At 32.2% G+C, this 22,353-nt stretch overlaps 1 protein-coding gene across 37 annotated transcripts in view; it reads right to left on the reverse strand.

Moving 5' to 3' along the window:
- The window catches only part of LOC132727433 (proline-rich protein 36-like), a 73,096-nt gene that overhangs the window by 21,428 nt on the left and 29,315 nt on the right, over positions 1-22,353 (reverse strand). For 15 of the 37 annotated variants that reach the window (XM_060712943.1, XM_060712939.1, XM_060712944.1 and 12 more), the window contains exons 5-19: positions 19,354-19,764; positions 18,966-18,980; positions 15,484-17,178; positions 14,623-14,721; positions 13,734-13,769; positions 11,500-11,733; positions 9,992-10,177; positions 9,378-9,527; positions 8,076-8,099; positions 6,628-6,657; positions 3,686-3,757; positions 3,115-3,138; positions 2,109-2,189; positions 1,554-1,568; positions 206-307 (exon numbers count right to left, since the gene is read on the reverse strand). In XM_060712943.1, coding sequence (XP_060568926.1) covers positions 206-307; positions 1,554-1,568; positions 2,109-2,189; positions 3,115-3,138; positions 3,686-3,757; positions 6,628-6,657; positions 8,076-8,099; positions 9,378-9,527; positions 9,992-10,177; positions 11,500-11,733; positions 13,734-13,769; positions 14,623-14,721; positions 15,484-17,178; positions 18,966-18,980; positions 19,354-19,764 — 3,174 coding nt within the window. The remainder of the gene's footprint in view (positions 1-205; positions 308-1,553; positions 1,569-2,108; positions 2,190-3,114; positions 3,139-3,685; positions 3,758-6,627; positions 6,658-8,075; positions 8,100-9,377; positions 9,528-9,991; positions 10,178-11,499; positions 11,734-13,733; positions 13,770-14,622; positions 14,722-15,483; positions 17,179-18,965; positions 18,981-19,353; positions 19,765-22,353) is intronic. The other 22 variants (XM_060712945.1, XM_060712937.1, XM_060712942.1 and 19 more) reach the window with 15 other exon arrangements.

A 22,353-nucleotide genomic window follows, 5' to 3' on the forward strand; every position in this document is an offset into this window, starting at 1 on the left:
TATAGACCGCCACTGATTTACTTCTAATATTCAAATTCAGTTTTTGCTTAACGAAGAGAAAATAAATTTCATAAAAATTACATGCTTCCACGTTTCAAAGTAAATCAAAGCTTATCCAAAAAAAAAATTTGAGTGTTTAAAAACTAAACCTAGAAAATTATGACGAAAAAATACGAGAGCAACAATAAGAAAACATATGACGTACCACCTCCGCCGCCGCCGCCACCGCCGCCTCCGAGAGCTCCAAGGGCCGCTAGACCGCCCATACCCCCTGCTCCGCCTGAACCTCCCAACAAACTGGCTAAAGCTGTGTGTAACATGGAAAAACGTTTTTGAATACAAGAAACAAAATGGGATTGTGAAATAAGAATATGGCCGAAATTCTACAAGATTATTAGATATTTTGAAATTTAATTCGATAAAGCAATGTAATTTGACACGAATATTAGAATAGGGAATGGTACAAACTGCCTAAAGCTGGGTAACATGGTTTTGAGTACAAGAAACAAAATGTTGTTGTAAAAGATGAATTTGTCTTATGACCGAAGTCCTTCAAGATTATTAGATATTGTGAAATTTTTTTTCGATAAAACAATACAATTAGAGATAGATAACTGAATAGAAGGTAAGTAGATTCCAGGAATAAGAAATGGCCAAGTTGTTAAGGTGTCTGTCAATAGCAGGTTCCAGTTCGGATCACCACCAATGTGTTTATCTACATCATTACTTGACTCAGTATTGGTAAAAACTCACGCTAAAATACATGTTTTAACTCAAATTATCTCCACTTTTAAGAGTATTAAAATAAGCTAGAATTTGAGAGGGTGGGTTCAAACCCCAGAAGGATCTTTCTTTTCTTTCTTACATTATTAATATCTCTCAGATCCCTTATGGAAAAAAAAGTGTTTGGTTTTAATTATATAATTATTGTAGGTATTTATTTGCTAAACAATGCCAAATTTAACAGCAAATATGATACAAGATATTTTCAAAGTTTGATAAAATAAAAACTACACGATAAAAGTATTTTATATTTTGCAAGATCAACAAATATACTTTTTAGAAAATTGAGGCAAACTTTGAAAACAGCCGCTCATTGTGTTGAGTTTGAGGGATATTTTGAATAAGGCTTTTTATATAGGGAAATGGTCAAATAAGTGTTTAAAGTATGGTAACATGTTTATACATATTAAAATCATTTTGTTTAGAAACAATCATTTTGCTCGTGTAATTTTTCTTACCTAAATGCAATTATTTGTTTCTTAACAATGAGCAATAGGAAAACATTTTTCATAACGATGATATTATAGATTATTTAGAGTTTCCTCATTTCTGAAAAAAGCCCGTCTGAAAGCAAAGTTTTAGTTCAGAAAAATGTCCATAACTCATAAACCACATTGTATTTTTTTTAAATTTGCATGTAGGTGACCTTTAAGGCATATAACTGTGCTATGTTGTCAGTTTTACAGTTCCTTTTAGTGTCCATTAGGAGTGGTCTATCTTAATTATATAACATATTATTTGGTAAAAACTTGGTAAAAATATATACATACCCCCGCCTCCGCCACCTATTGTATATGAATAATAATAAATATTTAGTCTAAGTTTTTGTTTTTCATGTCAAAATTAATATTTTGTTGAGCAATAAGATATACAAAATTTTTAATAATATCTGTCTTTTCTAATAAGAGAAAAATAGCACCACTGTCTTCAAGGTTAGTTTTATTGCGTTTGTAACTTGTGAACGCTATGTAATGACGTAAAAGTCAATCTGACGTCACTTCACCCTGCACGTACTGTTTGGACGTTATTTATGCCACGACTACTATTTATTTATGCCCAAGATAGTTTGTGTTAAAGTTAAATAGTCCTCTTTTATTTATTGTATTTAATTACAATATAATGTATATATATTTGGATAATATAATTTTTAAACAATATGTACAGCTATTTTTTTATATTCATATTGCACTTCTGTAACGTCTTCTTTCATTGGATAATCGTGACTGACGACTGTTGAAACATTATGAAGCATTTTGAATTAATATAAATATATATAATATATATATAAAACAAAGAAAATAGTTGTCAAGCATTATACAACTAACCTCCGCCCATTCCACCGAGAAGTGCACTGAGATCAGCACCTCCTGCGCCGCCACCGCCTCCTTGACCGTTCATCATCATAGCTTGTTAAATAAAAACAGAAAATAGAAAATTAAACACTCTCCACCCATCAAAAACTTGTAATACATTCGGCATACCTCGTGAAAATGTTTACTTTAAGAGCGCCCAATGATCACGATCATCTATCAATATTGATCAAATAGACGCTCATTTACTTATATACATTCGGCGTACCTCGTGATATTCCTGTTTATTTTAAGAGCGTTTATTGATCATGATCATTTATCAATATTGATCAAATAGACGCTCATTTGATATCTTCAAGACCTAATTGTAAAAGACTATGAAAGCCCCGGAGTATGCAACTTTAAAATATTGCAAATGCGTGTGTTTCTTTAAAGCTGCAAAACGTTTTTAAAAAAGTCAAGCTTTAGAAATACTAATCTTAAGTAAACATTTACGCAACATTTAATACATCACATTTTTTTATAAATACAAAAATATGACTTAAATTTGTATTTTTTATCGTCATAAATTTACCACGTTATTACCAGAGACATGGATAACATAGATAATTATCCATGTCTCTGTTATTTCTGCGGAAAGGACTTTGACTGCTAATGTTTACACTTTTAAATAATTTGTGTACTTTGTTTTGATGATAATGTTTTGAATCACTTATTTATGTTCGCTTGACAATATTTTAAATTTTAAAAAATATGCTTGACAGGTGCGCTGCTTTTAAGAAACAATCAACAATAGCTAAAAATAGATATGTGGTCACGTGGCTCCTAAATTGTAATGTAACTTGTAAATGTATGCAATATTTATAAATATGGAATCTTATTTAAACTAAATATGTGTTAACTTGGTCAAACGGTCACTGACTTAAAGATTGACGTAGAAAATAATTAAAATTAAATATTAATAATAAAATTAGATAAGATAAAATAAGATAAGATAAGATAAAATAAGTTAAAATCATACCCATCATCATGGGGTTCATGCCTGCTGCAACAGAAGAAATACATGAAGGGTTATCACAGATCTCTTACAAGACTACTTTATCTAAATGTCAGCCCCAATCAACGAAGCTTTACATGTCCCGAAATGTATAAATTCTTCAGAAATACAACACAACAAGTAAACAAGACTAGTTTTATCCCACGTCTAATGCATTAGGTATTAATTATATTTCGTTCCAATGTGTTATTCGGTTATATACAAGTCCGAATGTAGGTTTATCGACATACAATGATACTTTATTGTTGGAACCGAACGTTATTAGTCTTTGCCACCCGGTAAAGGGTCCAGCAAGCCCGTGCAGTCTGACAAGGTTCAATCCTGGTGGTAGTTCCGGTTTGGTACAATTTCAATGATTATTCTAAAAATTCAAATCCAAGCAGAGCAAAAACTATAATCCTGGTGGTATATCAGTGTTGAAACAATTTCATTTTATTTTTAAAATGCAAATATATTGTTCCAAGCAGAGCAAAAACTATTCAACAAATTAAGAAGGTTAAGAGTTCAAAAATATGAACAAAACAAAAAATAGTACCTCCGCCTTCGCCAGCCTCGGGAGCCTCGCCGGTTACCGGGTTCCTGTGACCACCTGTACGTCCTGCCAACACTATAACAAGCGGAGTATACTAAATTTTACTATTTTTACTAAGGTCCAGTTTCAAGTTAAAAATAACTTGAAAATGGCAACGAAAGAAAACATATAAAAATAAAATTTTAAAAAAAAATTAAAAAACAATAAAAAAAAAAACAATTTGGATATACAAGATAATTACGTAGTTTTGGATGAGTTTACAAATAATCAATATTTCTATATTCAAATTTCACTGTTTAAATAAATTAATACATTTAAATACGGTAATTTTACGTGATTAGAGATTGAAATATTAATTATATAAATTGCGAGTTTGTACAAAGCAGCGGTATTAATCACTCCCCGACACAAGCAACTAAATCTTTCCTGGCATAAATATAGTGGTGTCTTGCCTTCAGTCTGTGACGTCATACAGGAGGATGATAACGGACTTCGACTTTGAATTACTAACAAAATTCTTCTTTGTGTTTTATTGTGAAATAAAAATAGAACAAAATGTTGCTGTCATTATATGTGTATTATATATATGTACTATAATTGCGTCAACTTTCAATAATTTCAACAAAGACAGAACATTTATCAATTTAAAGTCGATGCCTTGATACTATCCTCCTTCTGCCGTCTATAGATCATATGCTAATAAACTATTAAAAATCAGGAACAAATTTTAAACTTAAATCCCGATAACAATCTTATTAATAAGGTTAGAAAATAGATTTAATATGCGGTCTCTAACTTATTTTATTTTTAATTCAACGAAAAGAAACCTGATTAGTGAGTGTTGTGAAAGGGAGGTCAAGGCAATTTCCGTTTCTGGGGAGTAAAAAACAACAGCGGTGATAATTACGAAGTCTATTTAAATATAATCTAATATGCGTGGTATACGTTTAATATTAATGAAAAGCGGTGAAAAAGGTAAGAACAATTTCAAATTCATATTAATCCATATTATTACATCTCACAAGTATATGTATTTGAAAAGGACAGATCTTTCCAACCTCAACAACAACAACAACAACAAATCTTTACGACTCATAGCGAACATGAAATGCAATTGTGTGTGAGGGAGAAATTCTTTGTGTGTAAAAGTGTCTCCATTACATTAAAGTCTCATATACCCGTCATATTATTAAAGCAGCACGTCTCCAGATTTTTTTTAAATAATAAACATTTTTTTTACTTGAAAAGTATATCATGACGCACAAAAAGGACAACTGAAGTCTTCCTTCCGTCAGCAAAGTTGGAAAGTCGACATGTAGCCTATACTGTGTTGGTGCGAAATGTAATACTATAATAACAACAAGAATAACAACAAAATCTTGTAAGAAGTGCAATGTGTCAATTTGCATTGTGAATATTTGTATACATGTCTTTCAGCTCTTAATATATGTTTCTTATCACTGATTTTTTTTATCAAGTGTAAACTCATCTGGAGGCATGCACCTTTAAAAATATAGACTGTGTATATTTTCCACCAAAGTTGTGTGATCTGAAATCATTTGAGACTCTGGGCAAGTGCAATTCCAAGTGATAACACGTGCTTGCGGGTGACTGCACGTGCTGGAATGTGGTTACTCGTGCTAGCAAGCTGTTTGCACGTGCTGACAGGTGATTTAACGTGCAAGCGAATGGTTCTACGTGCTGACAGGTAATTCCACGTGCTAGAAAATGGTTGCACAGCACGTTTTGTTGATAAGTGTTTTCTAATTTGTGATTTCGTATCACAGCAGATAAGCATACTTGATAAAGTTCGTCCGACAACACCCGTTAATACTTTAAATCAGTCTCGAATACATTAACCATTTTGTTTTTTCAAAGTAACACTTTAGTCATATGTAAATGCACATAAAAACAGCATATAGAAAATTTTATACAGCTATGTGAGTGAAATTTAACCATTTTGACCGGAGTAAATCTCTTTTATTAATTCCTGTTCAGACATATTAAAATGCGTCTATATTTTTGCGTCCATGTCTTTAAGTAAAAAAAAGGAGATATGCTGGATTTTTGTTTTGAATATCACTTATTATAACACCAGCGGTTGGCAAAAACAAATTTTTAATATAGTATTTCTTTACTACAATGTTTTAAACTATTTGAAAATTAAATTTTCTTTCCGTAATAAAATTTTAATGTCCATATTCTTACATGTAACACATTTTTTTCTAGTTGGTGATTTGTTTCATTATTTTTTTATTATATTTCATTTAAAAAAAAACATTTTGTTTGGCCCTCCTGGATAACTAAGCAGTAGTAACCAAATCTTTTACAAGTAACAGTAATCAGCCGTGAGAGACAAATGTCCGAGGTCAATTGTCTCGCCGAATTGTCGCGCGAGAAACGAACACGCGCCCCCCTGGATCACAAGTCAGACGCCACCTAGTGTGCTAATTCTTCTGGTCGGTACAATAAAGCAAATAAAGGCTTTAATTATCTAAGGCAATGTTGTAATATAAGGCAATATAAGAAACACGCTCATTCGATATATTAGAAAATTTGACTGCAAATAAAACTCCTGTTGTATATTAAAGATTGAAGTTTCCATAATTTTTAATCCTGTGAACTTCTTTTTCGACATGTGAAGTCTTAAGGAAATTGCCTCTCTTCACTTGTTATTAATGCTGTGTTTCATAATAGGTTTTGTGTTTTATCATTTCATGTAAATATTTGTATATTGGTATGTATATATGTTATGCTTGTCAAATTTTGGAGGAAATAAAAGAATATATCATTAAACGAGAACTGTCTTATGGAGATAAGGACACGCTCATTGAACAATGTGGCTAGAATTATTTTATCACGCGGAACAATGGGTTATTGAAGGTTGTGGTTTGCCGGATGAACTTTATCAGACAAAAATTCTGTAATTCTATGTGGTTTATTACTGTTACTGGCCGAACCAGGTGCGTGTTGGTCTGAAAATGTAACGATTAATATTCAACAAAAAAATACGACATATCGGCTTCATTGGCATACACAAATAAAATAAGGGAGGTAAGCATTGACGGGGTGTCACGGTCATTATGTTAACAAGTTCGAATCCGTGACGCAGCACGTGCGGTTTCATGTCTATTAATATTCAAATTTGTTGCATAATTAGACCTCCTGTACATACATCTATGTGCTTTAACAGTAAACTTGTCATGCAAAGTCAAGGTTAAGATATGTAAATTTATAGTATTATGTACTGAATTAGCACTTTAATTACTTGTATTGTAACTTGTGTTAAATATGTTAAACTTACGCGCGCATTTTTTTTTCTAATTTAAAAAAGACATTCTCAATGCTGACGTCATGAATACAATATGGAAATGAGGCTATGAATCACAAAGACAGTTAACTGTTTGAAACAAATATTCAATACTGGAACAACTTCCTATTAGGAAATCAACAAGTTTGTGAAATGAATATCCGGCATTTGCCGCCACTTCCCGTTTGTTATACATTATAATATAATGAGCTAGATATGAAATAACTCAATTTACATCATTGTTTGACATATAAACGGAGAGTGTCGGAGTGTTCCGAATATATTTTGTAAGTAGACGGTAGTTTCCCTATAAATAACCGCCCAAAAATCGTCATCATCATCATAATTGTCATCATTATCTTCAACAGAACAACAACAACAAAACGATTGTTACTTGATTACTGTACATGAATACCATAGGCTGAAAATTTCACCTTTTATATCGTTAAGCTAAGGACATCATGTATCAATTATAACTAGAAACTCTCATGTAATAAAATAAAAATGATAAAATGATATAGTAAAATCTACGTCCTGCTATGTTAAGTTAACAAATATACATTTTAACCCACAAATAAATGCTATGTTATTGATAAGCATTAGTTTTTAATAGTTCAGTTTGTTTAAGTTTCTTTTAAAAAGCATTAGTAAAATTACAAATCGTCAGCTTTAAATAAAACGGCAATATCGTAATAACAACAACGAGGCCGGTAACCCTAGAAACACAGCCTGGATTTCAAGGAGGCAAAAATCTGCAGATTTGATTGTTTGTTTCATTTTACGCCTTTTTCCCAACATTATTTCATTCATATAGGCGGGTAGTTTCCTAACCATCGTTCCTGGAGAGTTACACCAGTACTAGACTACCTTCCTCCGCGCTAAACTACCAAAGCATCTCCCGGGGATCGAACCCACGCCAGAGAGGTAACTGGATTAGAAGTCATCGACTCTAACCCCTCGACCACGGAGGCAGTCCCAATTCTGCAGAATTCGGCATTCTGCAGAACTTGGCATGTAAAAAAGTAAAGGGTTAATCAAGCAGAAAAAAAGTAAAAACATGAAATATTGAGTTGTTTTTCTTACTGTCCGGGATTCGCTTTGAAATCACTGTAAGTATGAGGAAATATAAAGGTAATATAATAATATATGTGTCTATAATAAGCTCGGGAAATTATGGTAAATGTCGCTTCTTTCCGTGACTAATAAAAAACCAAAATGAGCAATAACAACAATAACCGTATCAACTTAATAAATTTTAGTTACGGAAAATGACGAAGTTTTCCGAAATTATACGAATTTTAGAGCAGCATGATTTACCGCAGTAAGAGAGAAACGGGGCCAATAATATAATAGCTTAAATGCCCTAGAATGAATTTTGTGTGTTGTTTATTTGTTTGGGAAAACGGCCGGCATGAAAAGCTTTATTTTTGGTAACTTATAAAAAAAAAAAGGTTTAACAAAAAATAACTTGTTTCTTTGTAACTTATACAAATTATATAAGAATTTAATAGTTCATTAATCGTAAATCATTAAAAGAAATATTGTGTTTTTTTTTAATAAAGAATATTTTTACTAAAGTTTAATGATTTCATTTAAAGATTTCAACTTGATATTGTAAAAGTACCTCTGCTATTAAATACAACGGTTAACTTATGGAATGAGTGATTTCCCCTTTGTTTATGTAACTTATCAGATGTACGGTATCATTTTACCAAACAGTTAATTGCTGAAAAATTATGCCCATATCTAATCCATTGTAAGAAACGCCTGCAAGTTCCCAAACTATTTCAACAGTACCGGTTCATTCAAGGCAAGAATACAATATGGCATTTTTCAAAACAAATTAACACTACAAACATTATATAGTTCGATATTAGCATACATTCAATTTATAACTGGAACCAAAACAATCCATTATTACCGCTGACTAATGAATGCTTGAAAATCACGTGATGTCACGCGATATAACGTGACAGAATTCAAATCTCGTGCGTTTCTTTGTTTGAATAAGTTTATATCGTATATGTAAAGCATTTATTTATGATAATTTTACAATTAATAATCGAGCATTAGTGTAATCATTAACTATTTGAATATATAATTGCTCATGGACATAAGAATATGTTATAAAAACAGAGTGAGGTACAATTACAGACTTTAAATAAGGGGCAAACTAGACATAAGACGAATTACATAAAAGTAGAGTCAAATATGAATTTTTGGTGTTCACAAGGTGAAATATATTTCAATCTCACACAAAACTTAACAAATTTTCTTTTAATTATATGGAAAGAAACGTTTTAAAAATACAATAAAACTAATACTGAATGAAAAGCGCGCCAAATAATAATTCAACGTGACGTCATTAAGTACATAAGTACTAACCTCGGATAAGTCTTGCAACTTGAGGATTATTAGGATCAAGGCCGCCAGGTCCACCTCTCTGTCCGCCCATAGGTCCTCCCATTGGCCCGCCCATAGGTCCTCCCATTGGTCCGCCCATAGGTCCTCCCATTGGCCCGCCCATTGGTCCTCCTGAAACAGAACATTCAAGATTTAAAAAATGTTCATTCTAAAACAAGTCTCGTCAGAGCACAAGCCCTATTCTGATGCAAGCACCTGTTACTTCCGGTCACTGTATCATTTTTTGGAATTCCAATGTGTACCTTTTTATGCTAACCGGAAATAGACACGTTTATACGCTGTGATGGAAGAACGCACTTTTCGGTCGATTGCGTAGATCGCCCCATGTAGCGTATAAAGTACTTTATTGATTCACTTGACTTAAACACTTCAAGACAAAACATGAACTGAGAGGTTTCTAGCTATATTGTTATGAAGACCATGATGTCTTAAGTGTATTTATATCGTATTCTAATTACATTGTTTATTTATCAATAACATAATGCATTGGTCACAATATAAAATAATTGGTTACTTTTCGTTTGCTTAACATATCTTGTTATTTTTTTTTCATCAAAATTGATAATTCAGCATACCCATTTGTGGCCCTCCCATTTGCGGTCCATTTTGTGCCCATGGATTCATCTGGTTGTTTTGATTGTTACCCATTGGTGGGCCATTTGGTCCCCTCCGCCCGGGTGGAGGTGGTCCCCTGTAAGGGCCTCTGTTTGGTGGGGGTGGGCCATTCCTCATCTCTCGGGATGGGCCCATATTTGGAGAACCTTGTTTTAAAAAAACAAATTAAAATTCAATTAAAAACAGAAAAGAAAACGAAAATTTAAACAAAGCATACAAGATGATCTAAAATCTAAAAATAATCACGCGAGTTTAATTTTCGCGAAGATTTTGTTACTGTTTGTAAAAAATAAACTATTGGAAGCTTTTAAGATAGAGTAAATTAAAACCATGTTACCTTTTTTGCAGATATATTTCTGTTAGTATTGGAATTGTTTGTTATTCCATTACACATGTCCCATTCTACACATGCTCTAAGTGTTTATACATCTATAACATAACGTGGTGAACGAAAAGCGAAAATCAAACTCCCGCGTAAAATAACCTTTGAACAACAACAACTACATTGTACTAAAAACAACAACTACTGAGGTAGATTTGTTTATGTTAGCGACAAGAAAACATCAAATTTGGCAGTGTAATTTGTACTTGTGCGAAAACATCAAATTTGGAAGTGTAATTTGTATTTGTGCGAAAAAACATCAAATTTAGCAGTGTAATTTGTGTTTGTGCGAAAACATCAAATTTGGCAGTGTAATTTGTATTTGTGCGAAAACATCAAATTTGGCAGTGTAAACTGTATTTGTGCGAAAACATCAAATTTGGCAGTGTAATTTGTATTTGTGCAAAAAGATCAAATTTGGCAGTGTGAATTGTTTTCGTGCGTAAAAAACATCAAATTTGGCAGTGAGATTTGTATTTGTGCGAAAACATCAAATTTGGCAGAATAAATTGTATTTGTGCAAAAACACAAAAGCTGATAGTGTAACAACAATTATTAAAGTGTTATTTGTGTCGGTGCAATTACTTCAAAACAGGCAGTGTAAAAGTTTATCTTTTTGTGCAATTATACCAAACTGGCAGTGTAAGTTGCATCTTTTTGTCTGCATCAACATCAACGTTGACAGTGTAATTTGTATCTTTTTGTACAAAAATACCAAAGTGTGAAGTGAAAAATTGTATCTTTGTGTGCAACAACATACTAGTTGGAAGTGTCATTTGTATACAATAGTGCGACTATACCAAATTTGGCAAGATTTTAATAATGACAGAACTTGCATAAGGTTATTAAGAGTACAGTTAAACTAAAATATAACAAACAAGAACAATTGCTCACATTCTTGACTTTTATTTTCAAATACAGATCTTATTTTCTTACATCATATTTGTAAGAAGTGAGCAAAACGTATCCGAATATTGTCATATCCGAATTTAACTGCACAATGATTACATATCAATAACTTAGTCATACTGCATGCAAAATATACCAAACATCCACTAAAAACGTTTTGTTATTGTAATGACGTACCTGGAGGTGGTGGGATATAACCCTGTTGTTGTTGTCGTCTTTGAGGTTCATATTGAGATTGTGGCTGCTCATACTGGGGTGGTATCTGCTCGTACTGGGGTGGTGGTTGCTCGTACTGGGTTGGTTGAGGTTGGGGAGGTGGTTGTGGTTGTGGTGCTGGTTGTACCGGTGGTGGTGGACGTTCAGCTTTTGGAGGTGGAGCAGGGCCTCCAGTAGCTTTAGCTTTGATTATATCTGTTTAAAAAAATAATGAAAGTATTAGTATATACAATTGACTCTCGGTAAATCGAAATCAAAGGGACTGGGCATTTTACTTCGAGAGAAACGGAATTCGAGTAACGTGGATCTGTTGCCATTACGTTGAATTTTGTATATGTATATACATGTATCTTATATTATTCCAATCGTTTTTTGTTGTTGTTCTTTTTCAATTTTAAAAGACAGTGGTGTCAGTCAAATATAATTATGTTCATAATTACTTAAAGGGACTCCACTGAATTTCTTTTTACATATTAAAGGGACTGGACATAATTTTCGAGATTAATGTTCCATTGATGTAGGTCTAGACTAATAATAAACTTTAGTGCAAAATCTCAGGTCATTCGCTCTCTTTGTTTTTTCCAGAAAAAAACTATTCTAATTGTGAAAAATGACCAAAAATAAAAAGCGTTGCAAAGCTTTTCATCCCAATCGAGTGAAGAATAGCACAACAATACGAAGATTAATGCACTTATGATTAAACTTCTTTGTTATATAGTTTATATCGTCATGTTATAAGTACCTCAGTTTATCTGTAAAAGACAAAAATACAATTTTATGTTTTTACGCTTTTGGACCATAGTGGAGTTCCAAGTGGAGTTCCTTTCAGTGAAGCTAAATAACGATCAACTTAAAGGGACTCCACTGAGGTCAAAAAGCCTTAAATATAAATTGTATTATCTTTTATATCAGATTATTCGCTCACTTTGGTTTTCCAGAATAATCATCTTAACTGTGAAAAATGGCCTAAAAATGAAAAGCGTTGCAACGCTTTTCACTAATATCGAACCAGGAATAGCATAAAAATACGTTTCTTTCAACTTATTTCTGAGTATATTTCTTAATTGTCTTTTTCATATTTGTCTGTTTGTCTGTTTTAGTGTCCCAATTGATTTATGTAAGAAATCCAAATTTATTGTTTTTTGGTTTTTGGACCTAAGTGGATTTTGATCACAAGCATTTTTTTCTTTATCACTGAAATGTACATGTTTCTTGAAAAATTACTTGTAACTTGCATTGTATTGCAATATTTCCCATGCTTTATATGCTACAAATAAGAGATAAGAATTTTAAAGAAAACGATCAGTAAAAATATAGGTTTGTCGACCACGTGCTTCTAAAGATATAAATAGACCAAGCTAACTATGTGTGTATATAACACGGAAATAACACAACACTTCACGTGTCATATTTTAAAATTCACAAAAAAACACATAAATAATGGGCAGTCAAATATTATGCACGAAGCTTGAATTATTTTGGGACGTTGTCATAAATGTCATACATGGACTATAAGAAACATAATTATAACATTTAATTATTATGAACCGAAGATAAAATCTACATTTTATTACAAGATCAATTAATGATCGGACCGCAACGTTTCCAAAAAAAGGTTCTAAGTGATTTTTAAGTATAGGTGTCACACATGGCTTTAGCTAATAAATGTCGGTTTACGGGAGTAATATAGCATATATATAGAATTAACGCAAAAGACTAACAAATAACACAAACTAGTGTCAAATAATAAACATATTATAATGTGTCAATAACAATATCAACAAACACATAAATCTTTTTACTGTGACTGCAAAACAAGTGCAGTCATAATATATGGCAATATTTAATTGCAATGCAGATAATGTGCTTAATTATGTATACAGTTAGTTATGAAGGGCGGTTTTAAAGTTGCCTACCACAATCACTCACCTGTTATACGGGATCAGACCTGATTATTAAATAGTATATGGAGTTTTCTACATATAACGAATTTGAAATAAATACATAAAATAATACGTACACCATTTTTTTTCTGGAAACTTATTGATGACAAGTTTCAATATATTTAACCCGTTAGTAGAAATCACAAGTATCAAATATTACGCTGACACAGGTGTACCGTGAAATTTATCAAATATGAAAATTACTCAAGGGTGATGATATATATATATATCTATATGATAAGTGAAACTTACTGACAAGGCTTTCAAGTTCCCCTGGAGAAATGTCACCTGAGAATAAAAAAATACATATTTAAAAAAATACATATTTAAAAAAATTCATATTTAAAAAAATTCATATTTAAAAAAAAACATATTTAAAAAAATACATGTCTAAAAAAAAATTTAAAAAATACATATCTAAAAAAATTTTTTAAAAAATACATATTTAAAAAATACATATTTAAAAAAAAATACATATTTAAAAAAAATACATATTTAAAAATATATATATTTAAAAAATACATATGTAAAAAAATATTAAAAAATACATATCTAAAAAATACATATTTAGAAAAATACATATTAAAAAAATACATATTTAAAAAATACATATTTGAAAAATACATATTAAAAAAATACATATTAAAAAATACATATTTAAAAAACATATTAAAAAAATACATATTTAAAAAATACATATTAAAAAAATACATATTAAAAAAATACATATTAAAAAAATACATATTTAAAAAAATACATACATATTTAAAAAATACATATTTAAAAAAAAAACATATAAAAAATACATATTTAAAAAATACATATTTAAAAAAATGCATATTTAAAAAATACATATTTAAAAAAACATATTTAAAAAAAAAAACAGAACATTAATCATTTTAGTGTAGATTTGTGGAAAAGGCCTATTTTGAACAAACTTAGGTTTATTTAAACGTTATCTCTTGTTTTAATACCTTTTTACAATTAATCTGTATTTTATTCATTATAATTTTAAGCTTTAAGCATGTTATAAGAATTAGGCACATATAAATCATATTTTTTTTCTAGCTTGATAAGTGTAAAACTGTAATTGTATTGGCGTCTACAGATAAACAACAAAAGTAATAAATAAATAGCTTACGTAAAAGTGTTTCAAGTTCTCGAAGTTTATCTTTTGGTGAAAGTTTACCAGATTTTGCAGCAGCTGTGTCCGCAGGAGCTACGGTTTTCTTAGATACTTCTATAATAGGAGAAATAAAAAATAAGAAATTTTATTTAATTTTTGTTTAAACATAGACTTTATGATGAAATCAGATAAAAATACAACAATGATTTATACAAACATAACATTAATAAGGCTGTGGAGCGTAGTAAATTTTATGATTTTATGTAATACCCTCTCGGAACTGTACCATTCAAAATCGTTTGATTTTTTTATCTACACCTTTTCTTTAGATATACATATATTCACACAAGTTTATATCGAATAAACTTAACTCCGTACGTTCGCGCATTAATACCTCGATATCGTTTTCTCTCAAGTTCTCTCGCGAGAACAAAATAAAAATTTTCATCATCTCCTTTTTTTTTGGTTTCGACATTTAGCAAATATGTTATCAAACCGTAAGAAACCGTTTGCTTATCGGGATTTTTCAACTGGTTTACTTGTGCCAGAAAGCTCAAACTTACAATCTTATAAAAGACAATTCGCGTGCTTTGAAATGACGTCATTACTTGCGATAACTTTGTTATGGACAACGCGTTTGTTTGTTCTTCGATGCGATTTCACAGCAACGGTGTCAATCTTTTTTGGCAAGAACTTATACTCACTTTCTAAATTGTTTAAGTCTTAAGATCATAAATACATTGTGTATTTACGACGTAAAACTAGTATTTTTATCAGAAGCACTCAATTCATGAAAGTTTAAATTTACCTTTCACGTTCACCTCTAGAAACTTTCCGGAAAACCCCGACGTTTCGCGTTTCTGTTCTAAAACTTACTTGTTGTTGTTGACTTAACTCGTGTTGTTTGTGGCGCATGCGTGGTTGTTGTTGGCCTTTGCGTTGTAGTTGTTGTTGTTGGCCTTTGAGTTGTTGTTGTCGGCTTTTGTGTTGTTGTTGTAGTAGTTGTTGGTTTTGGTGTGGTTGTTGTAGTAGTAGTAGTAGTGGTGGTGGTAGTAGTTGTTGTCGGGGGCGGTGGGGGCGGGGTCTTAGTTGGTATAGGTACGCCATCTACAATGATTGACGACTTCAATATTTTATTTATTCCTACGCCAAGATTGCCTGTTGGGGACCAAATCTGATGGGACTTTTTAAAATATGAAGGCGTATGCGGTTTTGAACTTTTATGAGCACTTGACACCGAATATTTTGCAGAGGGCATTTCGCTTGGTCGTCGTTTATTGTTCGTGAAAGGCTCATCAAGCGGCATTATTTGCGGATTCTGACCACCTTCAAAGTAATCCAGTTCTTGATGATGCTGTTGTTGTTGTTCTTTTAACTGTTGTTTTGACGAGCGTTTGTATTTTAAACCAGGATACCTTTCTTGTAATCTAGAAAGTTTTGATGGGTTAACTTTCTTTTCTCGTTTTACTTGGACCGGTTTTATTGTCGGGTCAACTTTCTTCTGTAATTTAACACTGTCTCTTACAAAAACGTTAGACTGTTTTGGTGTTGGCGGTGTTACTTTCGTTACTGGTATTGTTGGACCATACCTGTCAACACTCTGTCTTCTTGATGTTATACTAGCCTCTGGTCGAGTGAATGACATTGATGAAGGTGGTTTAGGTACAGATTTTGTTGTCGCTTTGATCAAAGATGGAGGCTTTGGCACGTCTCCAGACTGTTGCCGTGGTTTAAGAATACTAGAGGGATATCTGGGTGCTGGTTTTTGGGGATTCGTCGTTGGTGTTGGTGTTACAAGTTTTGGTGTTGGAGGTTGAGTTTTGACTGAAGGTATTTCGGCCGGTAGTCCGAATAATTCTTCTAAACTAAGTGGCTCCTTCCTTGACTTAGTTGTTGTTGGCTGTTTTGTATTTCTAAACATGTCTGTTTGACGTGTTGGTGGCACTGCTTGTTTTACTTGTCCACTTCCTAAAAACGGATCAACTGGCTTTTTTGGTTCTGGTTTGTTTGGAATAATTGGCGGCTGAGTTGCATGCGGCGCATTTGTTTGATATCTTGGTGTATTTTGGAAAGTCTGAGGAGGCGCTCTTGGTGTATTTTGGAAAGTCTTAGGTGGCGCTCTTGGTGTATTTTGGAAAGTCTGAGGAGGCGCGTTTGTTTGGTATCTCGGAGTATCTTGAAATATCCTAGCGGGCGCATTTGTTTGATACCTTGGTTGTTGAGGAGGTGCTTGTCTTGGAGCATTCGTTATGTACCTTGGGGCATTCATGTTATGAACCGGGGGTGAAAACATTTGATATCTTTGATCAATTTGCCTTTGACCAGAGTTCATTCCAAATAGGTTAGGAAAAGCGGGCGGCGCAGGGGCAGGCTTATTCCGCCTGCTTTTTTCAATAAAGTTTTGAAAGAAAGAATTTTGAGGCGGGGCTCTCTGTTCCTGCATTCGGAGCTGTCTCTCAACTTGAGCTCTGGACGGAGGTGGAGGACGTTTAGATGTCTTTGATTTTGCTGGTTTTGTAACAGGTTGTTTTGGTTTACTCTGTTTGGGCGGGGCTGGAACCGCTGGAGGACCTGTAATGGAAAGGTCAACAGATAGCTTAACTGGCTTACATTGTTATGTAAATGAACTTGTTTTCCACTTTAAAATTTGTATTTAAATTACTGAATTACAAGGGTTAATTCATCATTATCTCTTTCTGTTTGTTCTAAATAGATAGTAAAAACATCAGTTAAATCATTTTGTTTTAGTAAATCTTGTTTATACAAAAGCACTATATGTGTAATAGTCTTATTTATGATTTATATAAATGTTTAATCATAATCGCATTCATATAATATATAGTTATAAAACGGTTTGATAAATAAAATATTTGTTTAGTAAAAATACAAACACTCACTTTCATCTGTGTTTAACATTATATGAAAAGGGAGCTTTCCCCACGAAATCAAGTAGTACACAGTTTTAAAACATTTTGAAAATGTAGAGAGAAAATCATAGTATGCTTCAAAATGAGTTGAATGTATGTGATACAAAGGTGGTATATATTGGAATCCAAACGATAGCTACAGAACATGCATGACATTACATGAACAAAACTTAAAGAAAGCGTTGTTTATTCGCTACCACCAAGACAACTGAGGTAATAGGGCAGCTGTTGATGTGAATTAGTTTAAATTGCTCCTTCTACAGTTGCTGGTAGTATATTGCATATACTCAAGGGGTAGAAGAAACAATATTATTTTTGTGCCAGAGCAAGAGGACAGGTGTATGTAGCAATAACAATTTATCCGGGTATTTATTTATTCGGATATTGATTTATCCGGATATTGAGCGTCGAATATCCTTAACTCAAATATGTCCCTTATTGCGGTTTAATTTGTTTTTTTTTTAGATTTACCTACTCATTAAAGTTATCATTTATTATAGCTTTTTTATTTGTTTACACATGATATATTTTCATGAATGCCTTGTCGTAAGTTGAGTAAAAGTGTTTGTCCCACGATAAAAATTTCACAGTTTTTGTACTTTGTTTTCGACTTATACGAGGAATTCGATTTGCTTGCACTGTTAAATTCTTAAATTCTATCTACAGGAGTGCTAAAACAGAGTTAAATGATTTAAGATTTTATTATTATCTAAGCCCACAAATACAAGTCAATCTAATCATTCAACTATCTCTACTCGTTCACCGTGAGCTGGTTTGACCAATCAGATTTATCCATAGGACACGTGACAAATGAGGACCAATTAAAACCTTCTTCCGAATCCTGATGGAAATACAAAATAAACAATTTTGCTTTTGAGTACGAAAACCTTACGATAAAGACTTTAGATAAGAAAATTGTCTCTTTTATTCTGCAAAAAAGGGTTCGTAAACTATCTGTTAGAAAATTAAACGACAAACAATACTAAAGGGGTTGTTTTATATCAATAATCCACTGCAGTGATTATGGCCATATAAGTTATCTAAACGGCTATTTAACATATAAGCCAACATGCATTTAGAACGAGACGCCTACGTATTATGATGACGTCAAATTATGACGTCAATGTTAAACTGAAATTTACAATATGAACTTTTTGTGTCATTTTGTGGAGATTTTACTGAACCGATAGAGGGCGCTTTGACGTCATAGTAACGCTGTTTATTTATAAAATAATGCTGCAGAAGTATTTTGTGGAAATGTTACTGAACCTATTCAAAAACTACATAAATTAAAATAATATCTCAGATGTTGAGAAAAATTATAAGTTTCTAAATGTTTGACTAATTCAATTAAATTGTCAAATAAGAATGCTACAAAAATTGCAATTGGAAACTTCAGTTTAATTACAATAAACTCTTGCTATTTAGTACCTCTGAAATTCATCACTGTTGTGGAAAAAAAATGATAAAGCTCTGTACTATAATATGTTTATATCTTATAAAAACAGTTCCTATCTACAGTTATCCGAACTACGAAAGTTGCTGAACATGAAAAAAAAAAATTCTAATATATAGCCAATGGTGTCAGCTTGTGACAACACCTCAGCTTTTTTAAACCATGTTAAAATGATGATTGTGTTTTCATTAGTAGACAAAAATCTTTATTTGACAGTCTATCATCCATTATCAAAACGTTTGTATTTTAAATATATGAAAATACCTCAATGCCAGGTACTCTAATGCTGCAGTGTTTTAAAGATTTCCTTTATAATTGTTGTAACTAATTTTTTGTTAAAAAATGGGGGAAATAGTAATTTACCTGCTGGGTTAGGTGCCGCGATAGCCATTGAAGCTGCATTGGCAGCAGCCTGGGCATTTGCTAGTGTTTGCAATTCCTTCCATGCCCGGACAATGAATGACATTGGCCTAAATGTCCTTGGGAGTTTAGGCGGGTTTCGTCCGGTCCAATTAGGGTTCCTTAGTCTTGCAACCTTCTCTTCAAACGCACTCACCACAGCATCCGGTGCGTCGAGGCCTATTCTGTAAACGGCGGCAGCAGCCTTCGCCGCTTCTGCCTCGGTTGTTGCAGCGTTAACATTGTGAACAGCAAGATCAACTTCCCAGTTTGTAGGCTCCATAAATCTTGATGGACCTGTCAGTCCATTTCCAGCACCGAATGTTCCCATAGCTCCGATACCCGACATTGCTCCGCCTGGTAAATAGGCTGTCCCTAGTAAAAACCAGGGATTGAACGTGACTATTACATTTTTATGTCAACATTATAAATATCTCAAGATCAGCCCCCTCTATCATACATTGTAGAAAATTATATTATTGTAATGCTATTTAGTAAAGTAAATGATACTTTTCAAAGCTAAATTCTATTTAATTTACTTCAAAGTTTAAGTAATATCTTAAATTAAAAAAGTGTAAATGATAGACTGATAGTATATATGTAAATAATAACTTACTTTCAATAATTCATTTACATCAATAGCTGATATCAAATATTACATTTAGGATTACTTGTCGGTTCACAATATATCGTATACACTTTTGTTTGAATGACAAAGAAAAACAGTAAGGTTTTGATAAACTAGATTATTTATTGACTATCTATTGAATAAATGACAATTCTGCTATAGTAGAAGTGCTTGTAAATATTCATGTAAAAAGTCCTTCCTCCATCTATTCTTATATAGATATACGCACAAAGAAATCGCGCTTTAATCAATAACATAATTTCAGAAGCCGTTTTAAGTGACATTATACCAATATTTCATTGTCAGGTTGCGCTGAATTGACTATCATTATATTTCAAAAGATCGACTGTCTGTTTTAAATGGTGATAGACCAATCGTTGATGTTGAAAAATGTTAAGGAAAAAATATAAATTTGCCTAAAATGTATGAAAAAGACTGGTCCACTCATATAATTTCACGTTACGGTTAAATTCCATTAGACATTTAAATGTCCTTGAGTCACGTTAGTTTTTTATCTTTTATGCCAAGTTCATTATAAATTTGAAAGATATTATGGCAAAATGATCACTCACTGTAAACCCTTGGATGAGCATAATGTCACTTTAAACATGTTTTATCATCATTTTTTATCAACAATTTATTATTTTCAGAAATCGGTCAACCTTTCATATATATATTACGTCACCTTCTGATTTTGAATAATGCATTTTTTTATTTTTTTATCAGATAAAATACATTAGTAAAAAATCTGTAACATATTCATTATGCAAGTATCTAAAACAATTATCTAAACAAAAGTGCCCGATGTTGCTAAGCGGTAATTGACCAGTTCATCATCGAATACCCTTAGTTAATTATGGAAATAAACATAACAGAAATATCATTATCCTCAATGGACGTACAGTACGAAGGTCGTTATAACCAGGTACATGTGCATTTACCGTGACTGATATTTTGTATGTGTGTTCAAACATTGCAAATCATGATATTCTCGTGCAGCTGTCATGAACCCAGTCAAGGCGATATCTCGTGCGCATTAAAATAACATGATGTGTCGGTCTATAATAAGTTATAACTTATGTATAACATGCCTGCAAATTGCTCATCAACTTATTGTCAATTATCTATGTCGTACATAATGCCTACATCTTGCTAATCAACCAAATATTAGAGAAAAACAGAATCCCTAAAGAAAGCCAAACACGGCAAAATTGAAACGGTTATAGGCTCGGTTTGATTGAGCCTGTTCATGGACGGTATTGGAAGGTGTAAGTTACCGTTCACGCCCCTAGCACCGGCTTAAGCAGAATTCAACATTTAAACACGAAAATGATGAACTTTTGAATTTAGAGACAATTAAAAGTCAATTATCCATGCCGTGCATAATGTCACAACGATTTAACAAAAACGATAACATACTATTATGATATAAGTGTTTGAAAGTTACATTCTTAGTTTATGCAAGGACTTTAAAAGAAAGACGACTTTAAACTAATATCCAATCATTGCACATGCTTTGAAAAAGTGCACACTATAGCACAAGACTTTAAATTATTAGCAACATCTCAAAATGCAATAAGAAACAATAAGATTACAAGATAACATATCATGATTTTAGAATTCCAAATATTACACTGCGTGTTAGTAACTCTGAATTCCATGAAACAATTATGATATTTATATTATTTATATGCACGGTTTCTGCAAATATTCGAACTAATGCAATTATAGAGCGCAATTATGTAGCGTTATAAATACGTAGATTAGAACTTTGGCTGTATAAATTGTGGTGAATAAACGCTTGATTTTCCAGTAAAACAGTTGATACGTTTTTACAGAAATAAATCGTTTATATATGACCATATTAAACCAGGCAAAGGTCTGTACAGCTAATTATATACCTGGTTTTAACAAGTAGATGCATTAATTACCGCTTGTAACAAGCATCGGGCACTTTATAAGCAACAACTCTTAAAACTCTTCAAGCATCCATTTTCCTACAGACATTCCATATCTTATAATAAAATAAATACCAATCCACTGTTATTATAGCTTTTTCTCGCTTTTTTTTATATAAATCACACTGTTCAAATATTGTAATTGATTTAATTGTATTGTATTGTAATTGATTTTATTGTATTGTATTGACAACCACTATCATGTGTCATAAAATATTATACATGTACCACTAACCCCCCCCCCCCCTCCCCGCCCACTAAAAGCTTATAAATGACAAAAGCTAATTCTAGAAGACTTTTGTAATGAATTCTCTCCTTGTCCACAAATAATAATTATATTAACATAACTCCCCTCCCCAACTATGATGCCACAAAGTG

Source organism: Ruditapes philippinarum, unplaced genomic scaffold (genome assembly GCF_026571515.1).
Source record: "Ruditapes philippinarum isolate M1 unplaced genomic scaffold, ASM2657151v2 ctg2224_1_1_1_1, whole genome shotgun sequence".
Lineage (NCBI taxonomy): Eukaryota > Metazoa > Mollusca > Bivalvia > Venerida > Veneridae > Ruditapes > Ruditapes philippinarum.